General features: G+C 38.3%; 1 protein-coding gene across 2 annotated transcripts in view; it reads left to right on the plus strand.

Moving 5' to 3' along the window:
- Positions 1–22,313, plus strand: part of GATD3 (glutamine amidotransferase class 1 domain containing 3) — a 30,045-nt gene that overhangs the window by 3,393 nt on the left and 4,339 nt on the right. For both annotated transcript variants that reach the window (XM_043997234.1, XM_043997235.1), the window contains 3 exons: positions 87–200; positions 4,674–4,793; positions 7,519–7,611. In XM_043997234.1, the coding sequence (XP_043853169.1) occupies positions 87–200; positions 4,674–4,793; positions 7,519–7,611 (327 nt within the window). The remainder of the gene's footprint in view (positions 1–86; positions 201–4,673; positions 4,794–7,518; positions 7,612–22,313) is intronic.

Below are 22,313 nucleotides of genomic sequence, written 5' to 3' on the forward strand. Positions count from 1 at the left end.
TTTTCACTATACCTTATAAACTTAGATTAATACATTAGGAATTGGTTTTTAAGGCTTTTAGCCTTATTCAAACTTCTCTTTTACAGGATATTAGTTCACTTGAGTCGTGAAGGTGCTGAAGTTAAGATGTATGCACCTAATGTTTCTCAGTTGCATGTTATTGATCATACCAATGGACAACCCACAGAGAATGAAAAACGGTAAGTAAGACTCGAGTTCAAATCCAGCTTCAAACACTTACTAGCTGTGTTACTTTGGTCAAGTCACTTAACCTCTGTTTGCCTAGGAGACAGCTAGATGACTCAGTGGATAGAGTTCTGGACCTGGAGTCAGGAAGACCTGAGTTCAGATTTGGCTTCTGACACTTAACTAGCTGTGTGATCCTGGGCAAGTCACTTAACCTGTTTGCCTTAATCCACTAGAGAAGGAAATATGGCAAGACACTCCAATATCTTTGCCAAGAAAGCCCATGGACAGTATGGTCTACTTGGTCATGAAGAGTTGGATCCAACTGAATAACTGAACAAGAAGAGATTCTTTGCTTTTTGTGGACATGGATAGTCAATCAGCAAGGTTTAATGAGTACTACTTTGGATAGTATAGTCAACTGTATACAGTATGACTAAATTAATTTCAATTACCTCTGTCCATGTACTGTGCTAGGTGCTGAGGTAGATAAAAAGATGAAACACAGGCCCTGCCTTCAAGGATTTTATAGTATGAGTGTATAGATAGAGAAATAATTATAAAGCAAAATATAAGTGCAAAGGGGGAAGAAGGTAATAAGCATTTATATATCACTTCCTGTGTGCCAGGCACTGTGCAGGTACTTTACAAATATTATCTTATTTTATTCTCACAACAATTCTATGAAGTAGGTGCTGTTATTATCCCTATTTGACAATTGAGTAAACTGAGGTAAACAATGAGAGTCATACAGTTAGTAAGTATCTGAGGCTAGATTTGAACTTCAGTCTTCCTGACTTCAGGTACGTAGCTCACTCTGCTGTGTCACCAGCTGCCTAAGAAAAGCCTAAATAGAGTGTCATAAGAGATTTGAGATGAGAGAGGTCACTTATCATTGGAGAAAGGGGGTAGGAGAGGGAGGGCGAAAATATGAAAGAATATGGTACTTGAATGTGGGGGTAGTCTGGAAAAGATAGGAAAGAGTGGGATCAAGGACACATTTAGGGGAGTTAATCTTGGCAAGGAGAAGGGCCACCTCATTGTCAGAGACTGGGGAAAGGAGGAGATTATGGGGGATGATGTTGGAAAGTTTTTAGGGGAGAAGAGGAGAAGGGGGAGCTCATTGTGAATGGCTCTAGTTTTCTCAGTAAAGTAAGAGGCAGGGCCTTTTACTGAGTGGAAGGGGGAGGGAAATTATGGGAGGCTTGAAAGAGAAGGTTTGGCATAGTTTTTGTCGGGTATAAGATAGGGAATCACTTAGGAATAAAAGATAGGAATTAACCTTGCTGCATTGCGGGCCATGGATAATTTTATCACCAATTAACACAGTTGAATGACTTCTTCAGCACCATTCAGGAGCACATGAGTAGAAGTAGAGGAAGCAGATAGTAGTAATTTAGGGATAAGATTTGACAAAAGATGAGTGAATTCAAGAGCAGATGAGAGTAAGTAGTTGAATTGGTTAATTATATGGTCAAAGTTTGAGAGGAAGGGAAGAAAATGAAATTAGAGGGTTGTGAGTGTGTGGAAAACTCAGGTCAGAACTAGGTTTTGGAGGGTTGAAGAATAGGGAAAGTGGAGGTTATGATCACGTAGAGGAATGTCAGTTTTAGATGAAGGAATTGAAACATTCGTCTTGTTTCATTGAGGAAACACTCCATGTTCCTTGAAGAAACAAAGGGGGGAATGTGGTAAAATAAAGGGATGATTGGTGATGGGCCACAACTGGCCTGCCCTGAGTGACATATGCTGCTGATGTCAGCAGGGGAACGCCTCTCCACAGCTAGTTTGAAGGACCTCCCTTTTTGGGGGAGGGAGAGTAAACGCTGGCTATGGGGAGCTTGTTCTTTTTCCAGTGGGTGAGCTTCTGGGAATGGAAGAGAGAGGTTTTTCCTGGTGGTTTTGTCTGGGCCTTGGCTGCACAGCTGTCTCTCATTGAAACTAGGGACCTCAGGTTGGGAGTTAATAAAATGAGCCCAGCTCTTTGAATTAGCTGAGCTGGAAGCGAGTTTGGGGATTGTATAGGCTTTTGTTAGAGTTAGGGAGATTATCCATTTTCCTTTTTCCCTATTGCCTTGTCCTTGACTTTATTAATTTCACCTTTGCTGTGTATTTTATTCCCATTAATAAAACCTGATTCGTTTGTGGGAAAGAGGCTGTTTGGCTCCTTTTTTATTGGCCTGGGAGAAATAACTAAAAGGCAATTCGGAGGGGAGGACGTTTTGGACCTAGAGGTCCCTCATTATTTTCTGAACCCCAGTATTACGGTGAGCTACCCAGTTAACTCTCCACATATTAAATTTGGTACCTACAGTGGATTATGGTGAGATGCAGTGTTTTGCTGAAGTGGAGTGATGGAGAATCTCTTGGGATTTAAAGAGATTGCGGAATTAGGAGGTTGGGAAATTTGGGGAATGAAAAGGAACATCACCCTAGGGATAGAAGTTCCTTATTATAAGGGCAGAAGTTGGAGAGGAAAGGAGCTTGGTGCTAAACTTTGTGGAAAAAGAAAGAGTAACACATGGTAAGGGATTGTTTGTTATGAGGATAGTTGTGGTTAGCCTATGACTAATGAGACTCTCAGTCTCAGAGAGCTCGTGTTGCTGGGTCAGAGCTAGTGGTATGAGACCTTAGTCTCTCTCTCTCTCTCTCCTGTTCTTCCTGTGTGGCTGTTGGGAAGGTGAATGATACTGCAGTCAGATCCCCAGCCAACAAAGGCCTGGGGATACTAGCTCTGGGTTGTCTGCAAACTCTTCCTCTCCATTCTTAGGGTTTTACTTCAACTTCCTAATGTTTTCTATTTTTAAGAGCCCCAGTCTTTTCTAATCCTAGCTCTTTTAATCTCTGGGATTTCCTTCTCTCCAAGTTTTGGTATGGGTTTCTGATGGAATTTGCTAGAGATTTTTTGATCAGAGTCCCAGTGCAATAAACATGGAATACTTTGTTCCTGGACATCGGATTAGCTAATTATTAGAGAATTTCTAGGGGTTTAGTGGCACTGAGACATTTAAGGTATTAATAATCAAAGCTATGTGACTTTGTGGCTATCTTGTAAACTAGTTACAGCATCATAGATCTAGAGCTGGAAGGTTCTTTAGTGATCATCTAGTCAAAATACTTTCATTTTACAGATAAGGAAACCAAGACCCAGAGAGGTTAAGAGACTTGCTAAGGGTCTCACAGGAAGTAAGTGGAAATCAGGATTTGAATTCAGGTCCTGGGATGGCCAATTTCAACATCCTTCCCACTACATGACATTACCTACCTATGGACTTAAGCATTCAGAGAGATTTTCTCTTTCAGTGGGGTGGGACCTCCAGGGATGCAGCTTAGATTCTCTCCAGAGGGGCAGCTAGGTGGCACAGTGGATAGAGCACCGGCCCTGGAGTCAGGAGTACCTGAGTTCAAATCCGGCCTCAGACACTTAACACTTACTAGCTGTGTGACCCTGGGCAAGTCACTTAACCCCAATTGCCTCACCAAAAAAAAAAAAAAGATTCTCTCTAGAGCTGCAGTGGCAATAAAAAGTTACCACTCGATAGTTAACTTTCTGTTGATGAAAGGCTAGTTCAAGGCAAGAAATATAGGCCTTAAAGACACAGACTCAGGCTGACTTCAAGCAGATCCCTGGCCTATCTCTATGTCTAGTCCTAGTCCTGTTTCACGGTAGTTTTTCTCTTACTTTGCATTGCTATTCCTGCCTCCTGACTGGCTTCCTATCTCGCCAGTGTATACTACTTCCTGTTATTCCCTTCTGGGCCTTATAAGATAGATCAAGCCTTGTATAAGCAACCTTGAACTATCTAATCACCCATCTTTCTTAATGAATCTTATATTCTTTCCATCCTAGTGATTCTGAACCTCTGGCTCCTGATGAGCAACTTCATCTTCTTTCAGATTACATTATCCAGATTTATCACCCAATCCAAATCCTACCAGCTGTTATCTGTTCACCTCCATGTCATTTATCCTTTTCTCAGTGAGTTCAATGCCTGACATTGGTTTTCTTTACATTAACTCCTACCCTCATAATAGGGGAATTCCACATATATATTGATATTCCCTCAAATACCCCAACTTCTCAATTCCTCAGTCTTTTAAATTCCCATGACTTATTCCCTCCACTTCTGCTACCCAAAGAGATGGGTCATGCCTTTAATTTTGCTATTACCACAAATGTTTTACTTCCACGTTGACAAATTCTGAAATTTTTTGTATGGTCATAATCTTTTATAATTCTTTCTTTCCCTGTGTCTTATGACTCCTGATTCTCTGTATAAAATAATAAAGGTTTTATTTTTTTATATGATAATAATCTTTTGTCATTCTACTTTTCCCTATAGCTTATGATTGCTGACTGTTCTTCATCCTTACCAGGACTTCTAATCTTTTTGTCTCTTAGTTCTTTCCCAGGACATCATCCCTGCAGTAACTGTATTCTCTCCTCTTTCTAGTCTTTACTCCCTATGTGATTTTTTTTTTTCAAGGAATGTTTTGGTAGAATCAGCAAGGATTGCTCGAGGCAAGATTACTGACTTATCAAAACTTAATTCAAAGGACTATGATGCTGTTATCTTTCCTGGGGGATTTGGAGCTGCCAAAAACCTGTGAGTATTTTGCTGATTTTTGCAACACTGAGAATATAATGACAGAAATAAAACAGCTCTTGCCCTCTAGGGTTTATAGTCCATGGGAAGTAGACCATATGTACCCCAATAAGCATGATACATGGGAGGGTATAATGAGGCAAAAGAAAGCTTAGGTAAAGTGAGGTAAATGGAGGAGAGGATGGGTGAAGATAGAGAGAGGTGGGGTTGGGGAGATGAAGAAATTCATGACAGCATGGCCTTAGTTTTCTCAGTTAAATAGGAAGTGAGGAAATCTGCTGAGGAAGGTGGATGGGAGATTATTTGGGGAGCTTGGAGAGAAGAGGTGGGGTGGCTATTGTGGAGAGTGTAAGAGTCAGTTGGCTAAATAAAATGAACGAATGAACAAAAAGCATTTATTACGTGCTTATTATGAGCTAAATACTTTTCTGCGTTGTCTCTATCTGTAGCTATATAAATATACATATAAATATATATGTTGTAAATGTACACTCATGTAAAACATTTACATATTAGTCATTTTGTACAATAAGACAAAAGAAAAAGAATGAAAAAAGTGAAAAATAGCATGCTTCAGTCTGTATTTAAACAATTCTGTTCTTTCTCTGGAGGCAGATAGTATGCTTCATCATTAGTCCTTTGGAATTGTCTTGGATCATTGTATTTCTGATAATAGCTAAGTCATTCACAGTTCTTCATCATATCGTATTGTGTTCACTTCACTTTGTATCAGTTCATGTAAGTCTTTTCATGCCTTTCTGAAATCATCTTACCTCTCATTTCTTAAAACACAATAGTATTTCATCACAATCATATACCACAGCTTGTTTAGCCATTCCCCAATTGATGGGCATTCCTTAAGTTTCCAACTCTTACGTACCACAAAAAAAAAAAAAAAGAGCTGCTATAAATATTTTCATACAAATAGATTCTTTTCCCTTTTTTTGGATATCTTTGGGATGTAGACCTAGCATTGGATCAAAGGGTATGCACAGTTCTGTAGCCCTTTGGGCATAGAGTAACTTACATTCTAATAGAGTTTTGACATCCTAAGATTATATTTCTTGCTGTTAAAATATATCTTTGAATTTCTTAAAAATTGATATTAGTAGCAGGGAAAACTGGAAAAATTTGGCAGAAATTAGGTCTAGAACAATACACATCATAGGTCTAGGGCTCGAAAGGACTATACAGATCATATAATTCAGCCTCTCATTTTACAGATGAAGAAACTGAGGTCCAAGGAGGTAAAATGACTTACCCAAAATCACACAGGTAATAATCATTGGAGGCAGGATTTGAAACTAGGTCTTCTGACTCAGGAGCCAAGGCTCTTTCCAGTGCACCATTACATATCACTGTCAGCTTAAAGTGGGTATACAACTTGAATATTAAAAGTCATTCCAGAAATAAAAAATTAGAAGAGAATCAGATTAGATACATTTCACTTGGCTGAGGAGAATTGATAACCAAACAAGGGAATAGAGATGACAACCAATAAAATAAATAATTTTGATGACATTAAAATGAAAAGTTTTGCATTAGTAAAATCAGTGCAACTAGGATAAGTCAGTGATGATTGGAAACTGATTATTGGGGAAAATTTTTGCATCAGATAAAGATTTGATATCTAAGATAGGCAATTAACAGGATTATATAAGACCAGGAGCTGTTCCCTGATGAACAGGTGGTCAATTGATATGAAGAAAGAGTTCAAAGAATTGAAGACCATTAACAACCAAATGGAAGCTTGAATCACTAATACTAAGAGAAATGCAAATCAGTACAACTCTAAAGTTTTGCCTCACACCTGGCAAATTGGCTAAAATGACATAAGATGGTAAGTCAGTATTGGAGGGATGTTAAAGACAAGCACCTTAATATAGCTGTTCTGGAAAGAATTTGGAGTTATTTTTAAAAAGTGACTATAATGTCTATACCTTTTGACCAAGAGATCCCACTGTTAGGCATATACTCCAAAAGAAAGGTTCCATAAACACCAGTATATTCATGGCAGTACATATTGTGGTAGCAAAGAAGTTGAAACAAAGTAGAGGCATGTTGATTGGGAAAGGACCAAATAAATTACTGTAGCGTAAGAAATGATGCATATGTAGGATTCAGAGAAGACAATATGACTTGAGGAATGGATTAAATAGAACCAAGAAAAAGGTATACGTAGTGACTACAACAATGTAAATAGATTTTTAAAAATGAGATTGAAAGCTATTTCATTGTAATGACCAAACTTGGTCCTGAAGAAGAGTTGAGAAAATGAACCTCTCACTCTTTGCAAATGTAGAGGGGTTCTTATATCAGGGGTCTTTACTATGGGCCCATTCTCAGAATAATATTTTTTAAATATATAAAATTACATATTATGAAGGAAACCAATTCAAAATATAAAAAAAACCAAACAAAACACAAGTTCACAGACCCCAGGTTCAGAACCTCTTGAATGTATTGTTGGACTCTGTATATATTAATTAATTTTGCTGAACTACTTTTCCCCCCTTTCTCTCTCTTTTTTTAAGTTATAAGGGGATTAGTTGGGCAGGGGGAAAGGACATATTTGGAAATAAATATACTGTGAAAACAAAACATAAAAATAAATTTTAAAACAGTTATGGCATAGTGCTGTGAGACTTTTGAAATAAATAGACTTTATAAATTTACAAAATAAATATCCATCAGTGTGCTCATGCAAAGTTTTTGGTTTTGGCAGGTGTACATTTGCAGTTGATGGAAAGGATTGTAAAGTCAATAAAGATGTTGAACGAGTCCTAAACCAGTTCCATAAAGAAGGGAAACCAATTGGGTAAGTATGTGATTAATGCAGGTTAATGGGGTGGATTTTTTTTTTAGAGGTAAGAGTGGAGGACTATTACTCTAGTTTTTTTTTTAAGATAATCATCCCATCATATTCAACTCATACCTGTGTCCTCTGTCTATATATACTTTTTTTTTTTAAGGGAGGCAATTGGGGTTAAGTGACTTGCCCAGGGTCACACAGCTAGTAAGTGTTAAGTGTCTGAGGCCGGATTTGAACTCAGGTATTCCTGAATCCAGGGCCAGTGCTCTATCCACTGCACCACCTCGCTGCCCCCTGTATATACTCCTTCTAACTGCATTAGTAATGAGAAAGTTTTTTAGGAGTTACAACTATTTTCCCATATAGGAATATAAGCAGTTTAACCTGATTGAAGCCTTTATGATATATATTTTCTGTTTACCTTTTTATGCTTCTCTTGAGTTTTATATTTGAAAGCCAAAATTTCGATTCAACTCTGGTCTTTCTATCAGGAATGCTTGAAAGTCCTCTATTTCATTGAATATCTATTTTTTCCCCTGGAATTTTCATGGGTAGGTGATTCTTGGTTGTAATCATAGGTCCTTTGCCTTCCAAAATATTATATTCCAAGCCCTTTGATCCTTTAATGTACAAACTGCTAAATCTTGTGTTATCCTAACTGTGGCTCCACAATATTTGAATTGTTTTTTTCTAGCTGCTTGCTGTATTTTCTCCTTGACCTGGGAGCTCTGGAATTTGAGTATAATAATATATAATTTAATTTGAGATCTCTTTCAGGAGGTAATCAGTGGGTTCTTTTAATTTTTATTTTACCCTTTGGTTCTAGAATGTCAGGGCAGTTTTTCTTGATAATTTCTTGAAGGATTATGTCTAGGCCCTTTTTTTGATCATGGCTTTCGGGTAGTCCAGTAATTTTAAAATTATCTCTCCTGGATCTACTTTCTAGGTTAGTTGTTTTTCCAATGAGATATTTCATATTTTCTTCTATTTTTCATTCTTTTGGTTTTCATTTTATTGTTTTTTGATATCTCATAAAGTCATTAGCTTCCAGTTGGCCATTTCTAACTTTTAAGAAATTATTTTCTTTAATGTGCTTTTATACCTCCTTTTCCATTTGGCCAATTTTATTTTTTAAGGAGTTCTTTTCTTCAGTGAATTTTTGTACCTGTTTTTCTATTTATTCAATTCTGCTTTTTAAGGAGTTTGTCTCTTCGGTGAATTTTTGCATGGCTTTTTCCATTTGGCCAATTTTGCTTTTCAAGACATTCTTCTCTTCGTTAGATTTTTGTACCTCTTTTACCTTTTGGCGTATTCTGTTTTTTCACTCTCATTTCTCTTTCCAATTTTTCCTCTGCCTCTCTTATTTGATTTTCAAACTCCTTTTTGAGCTCTTCAAAGGCCTGGGACCAATTCATATTTTTCTTTGAGGCTTTGGATGTAGCAATTTTGACTGTTGTCTTTTGAGTGTGTTTTGATCTTCCTTATTACAATAGTAACTTTCTCTAGTCAGAATTTTTCCCTGTTTTTTGCTCATTTTACAGTTTATTTCTTGACTTTTAACTATATGTTAAAGTGGGACTCTGCTTCTGGGGTGGAGGGCACACTTTCCAAAGCTTCAGGGTGTTGTGCAGATGTTTTCAGAGCTAGTTCTGGGCATCTGTAAGCTTTCAATTCTTCCCGCCAGTGCTCTTGTCTGTGAGTGACCTCAAGCACACTTTTCTGCCCTGGAACTGTGACCAAGGTTTCCATTCCCCTGCAGTCACAAGTGTTCCTCCTCACCCTGGGATTGTGTCCCAAATCCAAGTATGGGTTATACAACATAGTCATGCCTCCAGTGCCAGCAAAAGGGCTCCTGTAATCTCCTAACCAGTTGTCTGACCCCCTTACCATCTGAGGGCTGAGAGCTCTGGAAGCAGCCATGGCCACTGTTAATGCAGTTGCTCCCAAGGCCTGCTCCTGGTTTACTAGGGCCTGGTCTGTGCTGGCGTGGCCTGCACTGGATTGATCTCCACTCTCACCCAGCTGTGACAGACTTTTCCTGATGACCTTTTAAGTTGTTTTGGGCTGGAAAATTGTTTCAGCCCATCCTTTTGTGGATTCTGCTACTTCAGAACTTGTTTTGAGGCTTTATTTTAAAGCTATTTGGAGAGGAATTTGGGAGAGCTCAGGCAGATCCCTGCCTTTTCTCTGCAGTCTTGCTTCTGCCTCCAGTACTCTGGTTTTTAGATTTTTCTAGATGGAAGATGGAATCTTCTAAGAGGCAGTGTGAACTAGAACACGATCGCAAATAGCACTGGAATGAAGTCAGGAGATCTCTATGGAAGGAACTAAAAATATTTAGTCTGGAGAAGAGAAGACATGGGTGGGAAAGAGTAGGTCATGAGAGCTTTTTTTTTTCCCCCCAAGAATTTTAAGGACTCATTTATGGAAGAGGCATTATCCTTGTTTTGCTTGGCACCCTTGAGGGCAGGACTTGGAGTAGTGGGTGGAGCTTGCAGAGAGGCAGATTTTAGCTCAATATAAGGAAAAACTTATTGAAAATTAGAGCTGACTATGAAAGTAGACTGACTATGGGGGCAGCTAAGTGGTGCAGTGGATAAAGCACTGGCCCTGGATTCAGGAGGACCTAAGTTCAAATATGACCTCAGACACTTGACACTTACTACGTGTGTGACCCTGAGCAAATCACTTTTGCTCATTGCCCTGCAAAAAAAAAAAAAGACTAGCTTGTGTTGGGTGGTAGTGGCTATTCTTCACTGCAGATTTTAATGTAGATGCTAGATGCCCACTTGTCAGGGGTGCTGTAGAGTGGGTTTTTCAGGAATGGGTTGGACCCGGTGACCTCATCATGCTCATTTTATCTCTATCCTGTAAGTCAGAGATAAAGTCTAGCTATAAAATAATTCTATGCTTAATTTCCCCTTCCTCTATTTATAATCTTATCAGAAAAGAGAGAAGATGCTAAACTAACCTTGCAGGAAGTCCTGGTACTTTGGTTTTTGGATGGTTGCTATACCAGTTGTAGGGAAGCTCTGGAAGGTCCAAATATGAGGAGGGGATAATCCATGTTCTTTTGTTTTTGTTTTTGTTTTGTGGGGCAATGAGAGTCAAGTTACTTGCCCAGGGTCATACAGCTAGTGTCAAGTGTCTGATGCCAGATTTGAACTCAGGTCCTCCTGAATCCAGGGCCAGTGCTTTATCCATTGCACCACCTAGCTGCCCCCCACCAATGTTCTTTTTATTTATGTTCTTTGTATCAGCCTAGCTAAATTTGATGAAGTTTATCATCATATCATGTACACCAGTGGATTGATAGCAATGTGTTTTGTGGTAGCAAAGAACTTGAAACAAAGTAGATGTACATTGATTGGGGAAGAGCTAAAGAAATTTCTGTGTTGTAAGAAAAGATCCGTATGTAGAATTCAGAGAAATAATGGGAAGACTTAATTTGTTTTCTTTGAAAACAAGGCTAATTTTTTCATATTTATATGTATTCTGAATCCAGTCGCTTAATTATGTAGTAGCCTGCTGTGAGGGCCAAACTTTGATATACTGAGCGTTATTTGGGTGACTTGCCTTAATATTGGGAGTAATCTCGGGATGGACCAGGTGTGGCCCCTCCCAAATGAAACTAAAAATGGGAATATTAATCTTTACCCCAAATAATTTTTACCATATTGCCCTTTGACTTCAAAGGGGAGGTTACTATATAATTACCTTTTTTGGCTATGGTAAACCATTAAGACAAGTTCACTAAGATGTGGAGGTTGTTGTAGTCTGAATTGATAGAGATACTGCCTATGCAGTGATGATACTTGAAGTATTGATGTAGATAGATAGCACTCTGCTGATTGTATCCCTAATGTGTCTTAGCCACCTACCTTCCCGTTATTCTATTTTTATTTATTTATTTATTTACTCATTCATTCATTCATTGCGGGGCAATGGGGGTTAAGTGACTTGCCCAGGGTCACACAGCTAGTAAATGTCAAGTATCTGAGGCCGGATTTGAACTCAGGTACTCCTGAATCCAGGGCCGGTGCTTTACCACTGTGCCATCTAGCTGCCCCCCATTATTCTAAATAAATGAATGAATGACTCTGTGTGTGTGTGTGTGTGTGTGTGTGTGTGTGTGTGTGTGTGTGTGTGTGTGTGTATATATATAGTCCCCAGAATCTTCTTACTTTGACTTACTTTTGTATCACTTATTTTTTGTCCATACTTAAAACAATCACCTGCTGTATACCCACTTTCCTCCATATTTGACATTCACACAGCCCTCAATACAGAGATTAACTGTACTGCATTAGTTATGGGCATTGCCCCATCTGAGCATACTGAGCCCTCAGTTGTATATCTACCTATAGCCATTTCTAGGGCCCTATTAGGTCAAGACTGCTACATGTGGAACTGTTTTTCTCTTCCCTAGACCATATAGGAATCAGAATGATGTTGATTGAACAGAGGACTATCTATCAACCTAGGTACTTGGCTTCTAGTTTTGACTACTACTTACCTAGTAAGCTTTTGGTTACTTGCCTAGGCCTCAGTTTCCTCACTTGTAACAAGAGTGTCTTGAACTAAATGTACTTTAAGGTTCCTTTAAGCTCTAAGGTGCTTGATTCTTTGCATAAGCAAGTGCTTAATAAATATTTTTTTCAAACCCACATACTTATGTGGTCTAGGGGCAAAAAAGTTGCTACAGCAGTTCCCTAATATTCAAAATCCTGGCCCTAGTGGCTCCCTGTGACTTAAAGGAAAATATACACCTCAGACTGACATTTTTTGGACTTCCAAAAGAGCTCTAAGTTAGTTTAATTCTTAGTTTGGCCCTAGTTTCAATTATTCCTCTCATGCATTCTGTATTCTAGCCTGATTGGACTAATACGTGTCCCGCAGCCTCAACCTGCAATTTTCTGTATCTTGACATTTGTACAGGCCACATATTTCATGCCTGGGATGTGATGCCTATTGAAGTGCCTCTCTTCCTTTAAAGCTCAGTTTAGGGGCCACTTCTTTGAAGTCCCCCAGCTTATAAGTAAGTGTTCTCTCCTTTCTCAAAATTTCCTAAAACACTTTGTCTGGATCTCTCCTTTGCCCTTATCAGATTGTAAGGTCTTTGATGGCAGATATTGAGATCCTTTTTATGTTTGTGTTTGTATTACCCATTGCCTAGCATTGTTTCTCAAACCTTGTTAGCAGTTAATAAATGCTTATTGATTTTGTAGCAGGATTTTTTTTTAACCTTTTCACTTATTTTTTGCTAGTCTGTTGGGCTAAACTTTAAAATTTCTTAGGAATTCTAGGAATGTGCATGTAATGCCTTGGGCTTTTTAGTTCATGGTTTGAATTTGACTCTCTTGGATAGACATGGGTATTATATGCATTATAATATTGTGTCAAGAAGTAAACTTGTTTTCTTGGAGTTGTCATAGAGGAGCAATGGCTGGATCATTGAAAGAGCCAAAATTAAAAGCTTTGGTATAGAATCTTTTGTATAATATCCACTGTAATTAAAAGTACTTTCTATAATCTTTGAGGAGTTATACCTGTTTCCTCCCCGTAATGAAGTCTTGTCATTTCTTAAACTATAAAATGTAGTAAGTCATTAGCCAACTGGAATGCCATAATGTGGTATTTTTGGTTTGGAGGCTTTTGTAATCAACAATAATCAAGCCTTTTTATAAGTATTCAGAATATATAAATAGAAACAGTTGCTATTTTCCAACTTGACTCAGCATAGTGCTATCTATCTACATATATATTATGTTCATAGAACAACAAATACTATATAATTTGAAATGTCTTGAGCATATTAGATTATATTTATTGTGTAACTTGATGTATGTCATAAAACGACTGTGGATCTTGCTGGAATAGAGAAGAAAATGATGTTGAAATGAAAGTCACACACTTTGCTCACTTTCTTGCTTTTCAAAGACCAAAAATGGGACTGAAGGAGAAACCCAGAAGTGAAATTGCAAGGGAGTTTAAAATTCCCCTTTCTGACTTTATGTACTTTTTGAAAATATGAGATCTCATCGAAAGCCAAATTATGGATGATGGTGAGATAAAGTAACAGGAAAATTGTAAGGAGCAAAACCTCTTTACCTAGAAAGCAAATCATTTTGTGTGGTTATTTCACTGGAGGGGAATTGCCATCTCCTCCTGAAAGAGGAGCCAATTCTCTGGTCTTAGAGGAGGGAAAGGAGTAGAGGCAGTATAGTGTCATGGCAAATGTAATGATAAATTTGGACCTGGGTTCAAATCCTAGTTTAGCTTTGTGACCCCAGGCAACTCACTTAACCTCTCTGGGTCTCAGTTTCTTCATTTCTAAAATGAGGAAGTTGGATGGATGGTCCCTGAGGTTTGTTTTGACTTCTAAATCCGTGGTCCTTTGAGCTCTGAATGTTGTCTGTCAGTGGGCTGATGAAGAATGGCAAGCTTTCCCTATTTTGTTTTCTTGTCTCTTTGCTTTGAGTTAGTTGCCGGAAACCCATATTCTGAAATAATATGTAGTCTTCATTTTTTTCATTTGAAGCAACCAGAAAAGATTTATTTGTGAACGTATTTCTTCAGCCTATTTATTCACTTAACAAACATTTAGCTTCCATTATGTACATAGCCTGGTGCTAGTGCTAGTAGATATACCAGTTTAGATTAGACTCACCCTTGTGGAACTTCATTCTAGCAGGGGGATGAGAGACAAATAGGTAACTGATAGGATTTTTTATATACATATGTATATATGTATACACACACACATATATATGATATTATATTACAAATGCATTAGAGGGGTGCAGAGCAAATTGTTCTGTAAGATCAGAGATCATTATCCTGTGATCATTACACCAATTTTTTAAAAGTTTTCAGGCTACATAGTAGTTGCCTTTTATGAATAGGGCCAAGGTTCTGAATATGGCAGCTCCAGAAAGATGATATGAAAGGAGCATCTCTTAAAGGATTCCATAGTCAAGTTAATAGGACACCTATCTGTGAGGATGAAGACATCTTGAAGACCAGACATAAAGTTTGGCTAAAGGGCATACCTGCTATTAGGCAGGGGGTAGCCAAAAACTGATAGGAGATAGAAGAGGTGACCCACTGTTTACTGTGAATATATAGACAGTTAAGATACATCAGTAACTTGACAAGTATACTGTAGAGTTTATAAAGGAGAATGGATTATTTAAATGAGTAATGTGTTTGCTTATTATAGATTAGTTTTAGAATTGCAGCCTAGCTTTATTCTTTTTTTTCTTTTTTGGTCTTCCCAAAATCACTAGTTTACTAATCTGGCATAGAGAGGACTTCTTGTGACAGAAATTAGAAGATAGCCATCACTAATAAAAAGTTGTAATTGCTGTTTAAGGTGCTGCTATACAGATACATATTAAACATGCAAATATATAAATTATAATTACTTAGAATCATAGAATCTTTAAATTGGAAATGACTTCAGATATCATGTAGACCTCTTAATCAAAGCATAAATTTTACCTGTGATATCCTTGACAAATAATTATTCAGGGGGTAGCTAGGTGGCGCAGTGGATAAAGCACTGACCCTGGATTCAGGAGGACCTGAGTTCAAATTCGGCCTCAGACACTTGACACTTACTAGCTGAGTGACCCTGGGTAAGTCACTTAACCCCCATTGCCCTGAAAAGAAAAAAAAAAGAAAGAAGATGACAAATAATTTTCAGCCTCTGGAAGATCTTTAATGACGGGGAATTCACTCCCCAAAGCAATCTATTCTGTTTGAATAACTAAGTGTTAGAAGGTTTTTCTTTACTTTATGTCAAAATCTGTTTCTCTAAACACTCTCCAGTACTTATGGCCTCTGAGGCCACACAGAATAGATCTAATTATGCTTCCATATGATAATTCTTCAAATATTTGAAGATAACCATCATGCCTCTCAGTCTTTTCTAGACTGGACTTCCCTGCTTGCCTCAACAAATTACCCTTCTCTGGATAAGTTCCAGTTGATGTTGGCAGGCCTGGCATACCCTACCTGAAATCTGACGAGGGCAGACTACAACAGGACTATCATTTCTCTAAGTCTGGAGGCTATACCTATTATTACAGCTAAGACCATGTTGAGGCAGTTAAGTGGTTCAGTGGATAGAGTGCTGAACCTGGAGTCAGACCTGAGTCCAAATCTGGCCTCAGATACTTGCTACCTGTGTGACCCATGGCAAGTCACTTAACTGTTTGCCTCAGTTTCCTCATTTGTAAAATGATCTAAAGAAGGAAATGGCAAAACACTTCAGTATTTTTGCCAAGAAAATCCCATATGGGATCATGTAGAGTAGGATACAACTGAAGAACAACAAGAACAACAACAATAACAGCAACAAGATTATGTTACTTTTTTGGTTTCTGTGTTACGTTCTCAATTTTTTCTTTTTAGTTTATTCTAATTTTCAGGTGGTTTGTTCCTTAGGTAAAGTCGTCCACTTTCTTTTTTAAACTACTTATTCTCCTGTTTTTTTTCTCCAGAGTTTTTGTTTCATTTTTTTATCTCTTGCTGCTTTTCTTACAGGTAGTCATGTAGTCCTTATTGAAATCTCTCTTTTGGGTATCTTTGGATTACTAATAATTCTTCTGTATTTGATATCTGCTTTTGTTCACACGTCTCAAACCTTAGTTCCTGAATTGAAGATTTGTGCCAGGGCCAGGCTCTGCTCCCTACTATACTTTGGAGTGAAATAGTTGCTTTTGCTTGCTCTTGATCTGGGTCACCTGAGTTCCTTCACTGATCTCTATTTTCCAGGGTATTTTCACGTGGATAGATTTTAAGTTCCTCAGGTATCATTGAGGTTCAGAGAGCTAGGTTTTCAGGACCCATTTGCTTCTAAGGAAAGAGTGCTAGGAACCTCTGTGCCCCTCTAGGCTAAGACAGTCTGAGTACTGACACAACTCACTGGTTGCTGCTACTCCTGGTCTCTTCAAAAGTCTACTCTGGGTTTTTGCCCTCCTTGGGGATTTCTTGTGAGAACCCTCTACTTTTGTTAACTCGAGATACAGACTACAGGTGTTCTAGTCTCTGCTTGTACTCATGTTGGCTTTTCTGGTAGTCCCCTTTTCCTATTGCCTATGAGCTGCTGTGGATGAAGTCAGACACTGACATTTCTTATCTAATTTCTTGATGATTATTTAGTCTGTTGTAATTTTTAGATTTTTGCTGAAATAGTGTAGGAGTTGAGCTCCCTGATTCTATTTAGATATAAGTTTTGGCTGGAATTTGTGATATTTGATGAAAATATTTTCCCCATTCTATCATTTGTCTTTTGACTTCATTGATTTTATTTGTTTGAGCACTTTTTAATTTCATATAATCAAAATTGTCTGTTCTCTTTGTTGTGATTTTTATCCCTTGTTAATTTTTGTCAAACTTCTTTCCAATTTTCCCAGGAGTTTTTGTCAAAAAGATAGCCCCATTCCTCTATAATTAATATTTTGGGATTTATCAGTTACTAGGCTGCTGTTTTCTGTAGCTTCTTTTACCCTCCTAGTCTTATACATTACTCCCCTTGTACTCTGCAGTCCATTGACACAGGCTTCCTTGCATTAGACACTTCATCTCCCTATTACAGGCTCTAATGTCACTTGCCTCCTCATCACGGCCTCTTGGCTTTCTTCAAGTCTCAGCTAAAGTCCTACCTTCTACAAGAAACTTCCTCCAGTCCTCTTTAATTTTAATGCCTTCTCTCTCAGGTTATGTCCAATTTACCCTGTATTTGTTCTGTATAGATTTTGTTTATACATAGTTACTTCTATATTGTTTCCCCTTTTAGATTGGTCAGCTCCTTGAGAGCAGGAACTGGGGGTTTTTTTGCATTTCTTTTTATCCCTAGTGCTTAGTAAAGTGCCTATCATATAGCAAATGCTTATTAAATGCTTGTGTTAATATGTTAATGTGCTTTGATCTCTCATTCAATCTTGTCAGTTGAACTATATTTTTTAATAAACATTTTATTTCTATTTTGGGTTCCATTTTTTTTTTTTTTTGTGCAGGGCAATGAGGATTAAGTGATGTGCCCAGGGTCACATAGCTAGTAAGTGTCAAGTGTCTGAGGCTAAATTTGAACTCAGGTCCTCCTGAATCCAGGGCTAGTGTTTTATCCACTGTGCCACCTAGCTGCCCCCTTGGGTTCCAATTTGTATCCCTCTTTCCCTCCCTGCGACAGCAAACTGATATGGGTTATACATGTATGATTATATAAAACATTACCATATTTTTTTAAACTGGTATCAAATAGTTATAGTGACTGACCCCACCTGGGTGGCCAGGTGTGACAGGCTACCAAGGAGTGTCCTTCTTCCCCAACCTTCCTGCCAGTACCTGTCTTCCTTTACCTCATTTTTGTCTAGTGCTGATTGTATAATTTTTACCTGTAATGATTGGAGTGATGCCACCTGCTGGAGAGTTACTGTAGGAAAGCTCTGCCTTGAGAAGGCATCTGAGGGCAAGCCATGTGGTTTGCAAGGTCAGTTCCATGTTTTCTAGAAGTGACATTTGCTCATGGGTACTGTCGATCAAAGCTACCAGCCAATTAACTTGGAGGTGGGTGTGGGTGTGGGTGTGGGTGGGTGGATGGAATGTTCCTGGTTTCACAAGAGGCTTCTGGGACAAAGAAAGGGCAAGGCTCGCTCTCACTCTCTTTCACGAGGACCTGGGTGGGGGGAGGGGGAAGCGGAGTAGGAGACGCTGGCTCCCCCAGATAGATAGCTGAATCTAGGCCTCTTTCTCTCCACCAAATTCTTATTCTCCTTAATAAATGCTTAAAAGTCTAAACTCTTGCCAAAGCTTATAATTTATTGGGGACCACTCATTAGATATTTTAGACGGTATAGTTAGATAGCCCCTTACACACGCCTGAGAGAAGAAACCCACAGTCACTGTTCTACTTGGTTCAGGCTTCCCAAAGGTGATGCTGGTTTGGGTATCTACAACCTCACCTTCCTCAATATGCCTACCTTTCTTGGATGAACTAGGAGTAACCAATTATTGTAAGACAGTAATGGGCTTTGCCAACTCCCAAAGGCCCCAGCTGGGATTGATTTGGACTGATTGGATTGACTGAGAATTGACTGACTTTGCTGAATAAGGTACTTGAAGTTGACTTGATTGAAACCACACCTGTCTGACTCTGAAGAATGTGTATTCTCAGAGATTGTGGACTTTGACCTCAACACAGGACCACCCTCAAGTCCAGGGAATCAATGGACGTGAATGCTACCAGCCAGTTAGCTTGGAGCATTGCGTAGGCACCGCCTCTCTTCCGGACCCGCAGGTAGCTTCCGCTCTGACAGGCACACGAATTTCCTGTTTTTGGCCTGATTCATAGCTGAAGGTGGCTCTTTTTCTCTTCTCTCTCATAGATCCTAGCTATGCCGTCCTATCTTTCTGACCCAGGTGTTCTCTTTTTACTAATACCTAATAAATGCTTAATGCCAAAACTGGTGCTAGAGCTTCTAATTTATAAGTAAACCCTAGCTAATTTTCCCTACACTTGGGCCAGGAGTAAGGTGACCATACATTTAATTTTAAACATCACATTATAATCCTTGTGAAGATACGGAAGAATACAGGGCCTTAGCATCTGCCATGCCATTATACCCTCTAGATCCCTGAGCCTGGTCATTTTCCTTGCTTCAGCACTCTCAGAATTTCTGCTATGTAGGATGTCTTACCCAAGTTCCTTAAGAGCATTGTTGCTCATTGTTGTTTGTATTCTCAGGCCTGTTAGCACAGACCTTGATGTATAGTCGGTTCTTAATAAGTTCTTTTTCATTCCTTTATTTCATTCCTTTATTCATAAATGACCACTTAATAACTTAATTTTAGGTCTAGTAAAGCCTTGCCCTTTTCATTTGCCCTTTATTCTTACTGTTTTACTTGCAATTCCAGACCCTTTGCCTTTCCAAATGAGTTTTGTAAATATTTTTGTAGTTTTAAGAAGTAATTTGATTGATTGCTGTAACATTAACCATGTAAATTAATTTAGATGGTATAATTTTTATCATATTGGCATGCCCTGTTCATTAATATTCTCCAGTTGTCTCTTTTTGTCAAGAAGGTTGTGTAGTTGTATTTATATAAATCTTACATGCTTCTTGTTATGTCAACCCACAGATATTTTATGTATTTTATAGTTACTTTGAATGAAATTTTCCTAATAGTTTCTTCCTGGCTTTTGTTATGTAGAAATACTGTTGCTCTTTGTGAATTTATTTGTATTCTGCAACTGTTATATCTATTAATTGTTTCAGTTTTTTGTGATGAGGTTTTCTAAGTACAATATTATGCTGTCTAAAAATAGCAATAAGCTTTTCTCTTTTCCATCAATGTTTTACACCTTTGATTTTGTTATCTTATTGCTATAGGTAAAATTTCTAGCACTATGTCAAGTAATAATGGGGAGAGAAGCATCTTTGCTATTCATTATTTTTTTCTTTTTGATGTATGTTCTTTGTTTTGTTTTTTTTGTAACCTGCATTATTTATTCATTGTGTTAAAGCTATTTTTGTTTATTTCTTTAATCGTGCATTTTCTCTTTCTGTGAACAATTTTTGTGGGAATGGTTTTTATTTATTTATTTAATTTTGGGTGAGGCAATTGAGGTTAAGTGACTTGTCCAGGGTCACACAGCTAGTAAGTGTTAAGTGTCTGAGGTCGAATTTGAACTCAGGTCTTTCTGACTCCAGGGCCAGTGCTCTATCCACTGCATCACCTAGCTGCCCCCTGTGGGGATGGTTTTTAGTTACACCACTTGTTGACAGTTCTATTTCTGTATTTCTTGGGGCTTTTGGGGAACTACAGTCTCTTACTACCTCTCCTTCTGCCATGTTGCCAGAAGTTTTAATAGTAATGAAATCAAAGAAATGAAACCGAGAATTTTCCATACATCTATAAAAATCTAACTCATTCTGAGTTATTAGAAAGTATTTGGGATAGTTAGTAAGTAACTGTATTTTCCAGTGTTATTCAGTCTTTTCAACATGACACATTAGTAAATTTCTAAATCTGCTGTGGCATTTTGGGGAGATTCAGAGAGAAATGATGTAGGTATGGAACAAAGATGGTTGTCTGCTGATTGGAGAGCATTACTGGGAAAATTGTGCCTTTAAAAGATTGCATTTGATTAAAGTAGTGAAGAGCAAGAAGAGCAGGCAGTGGTTGCTCAGCTGTTGCAGTGTTCTACTCTGAGGAGACTGAAGGAGAGCCTTTTCTTGATGGGGAAGAAGTAGAAAGTTTAGAGCACACAGGCAGAGCTGGCTCTACAGAAGTTACCTCTTTAGGGAAAGAGCCAAGGAGTAGGAGTGGTCCATCTCTTTGTGCCAGCTCAGTCTTCGTGATATGTCCTGAAACTATGGTTGGGAAATGATGGTTTGACTAATTTTTCATACAGAATGAATCTGAAACACCAGGTTTGTAGGACGTAAAATTTTTTTTGACATATATCTCAAAGACATCCCCAAAAAGAGTAAAAGACCTAGTTGTACAAAAATATTTATAGCAGCTTTCTTTGTGGTGGCTAAGAATTGGAAGTCAAAGGAAAGCCCATCCATTGGGGAATGGCTAATCAAGCTGTGGTATATGATGGAGATGGAATATTATTGTGCTATAAGAAGTGACAAGCAGGATGATTTCAGAAAGGCCTGGGAAGACTCATATGTGAGCAGAACCAAGAAAATGTTGTGCACAGTGACAGCAGTGCTGTTTGATGAAGAACTGTGAATCTCTTGGTTATTCTCAGCAATACAATGGTCTAAGACAATCCCAAAGGACTTATGATGACGCATACTGTCCACCTCCAAAGAAAGAACTGATAGTGATTGAACACAGAGGAAGCAGGCTGTTTCATTTTTCTTTCTTTCATTTTTTCCTTTTATTCAAGTTTTCTTGTACAAAATGACTAATATGGAAATGTTTTACATAACTGCAAAAAATTTTTTTAACAAGTCAGTTAATTTATTATAAAATGTTACTGATTTGTTTTTACCCTCTTCTCCCCTCATGAAATAAGCTCCGGTGGTTCCAGGATCAAATTCAGAATCCTCATTCCAAGCCCTTCATAACCTACACCTCATCCCCAAGTCTTCTTAGACCTCATTCCTCATCAGGTACTCTGCATACTCTTTGATCCAGTGACTCTGGCCTCCTGGAAATTCCTCGAACAATACACTCTGTCAGTTCTGGGCATTTTCTCTGATTTTCCCCATGCCTTGAACTCTCTTCCTCCTCATCTCTGCCTCCTCACTTCCATGGCTTCCTTCAAGTCCCCACCTTCCACAGGAGGCCTTCCCATAACCCTGCTTAATGGCAGTGCCTTCTGTCTTTTAACTATTTCCTATATATATCCCATATACAGCTTGCTTGTACACATTTGTTTGCTTGTCCCTCCCCGCTCCTTTCCTCCCAGTTAGATTGTGAGCTCCTTGAGGACAGGGACTGTCTTTTACCTCTTTTTCTATCTCCAGCATTTACCACAGGTCCTGTCACATAACTTAACAAGTGTTTATTGACTGGGTGCTTAGTTCCCATCCCCATGTTTTGTTTGTTTTTCTATTGTTGTAGTCAGGTCTATTGTTTTCCTAATTCTGTTTACTTTTTATTGTCTTCCTATGCTTCTTTGTATTCTTTATCTTTTCTTACAAGACAATAATATTCCATTACTTTATGTCCCACAGTTT

The sequence above is a fragment of the Dromiciops gliroides genome, chromosome 3 (assembly GCF_019393635.1).
Source record: "Dromiciops gliroides isolate mDroGli1 chromosome 3, mDroGli1.pri, whole genome shotgun sequence".
Taxonomy (NCBI): domain Eukaryota; kingdom Metazoa; phylum Chordata; class Mammalia; order Microbiotheria; family Microbiotheriidae; genus Dromiciops; species Dromiciops gliroides.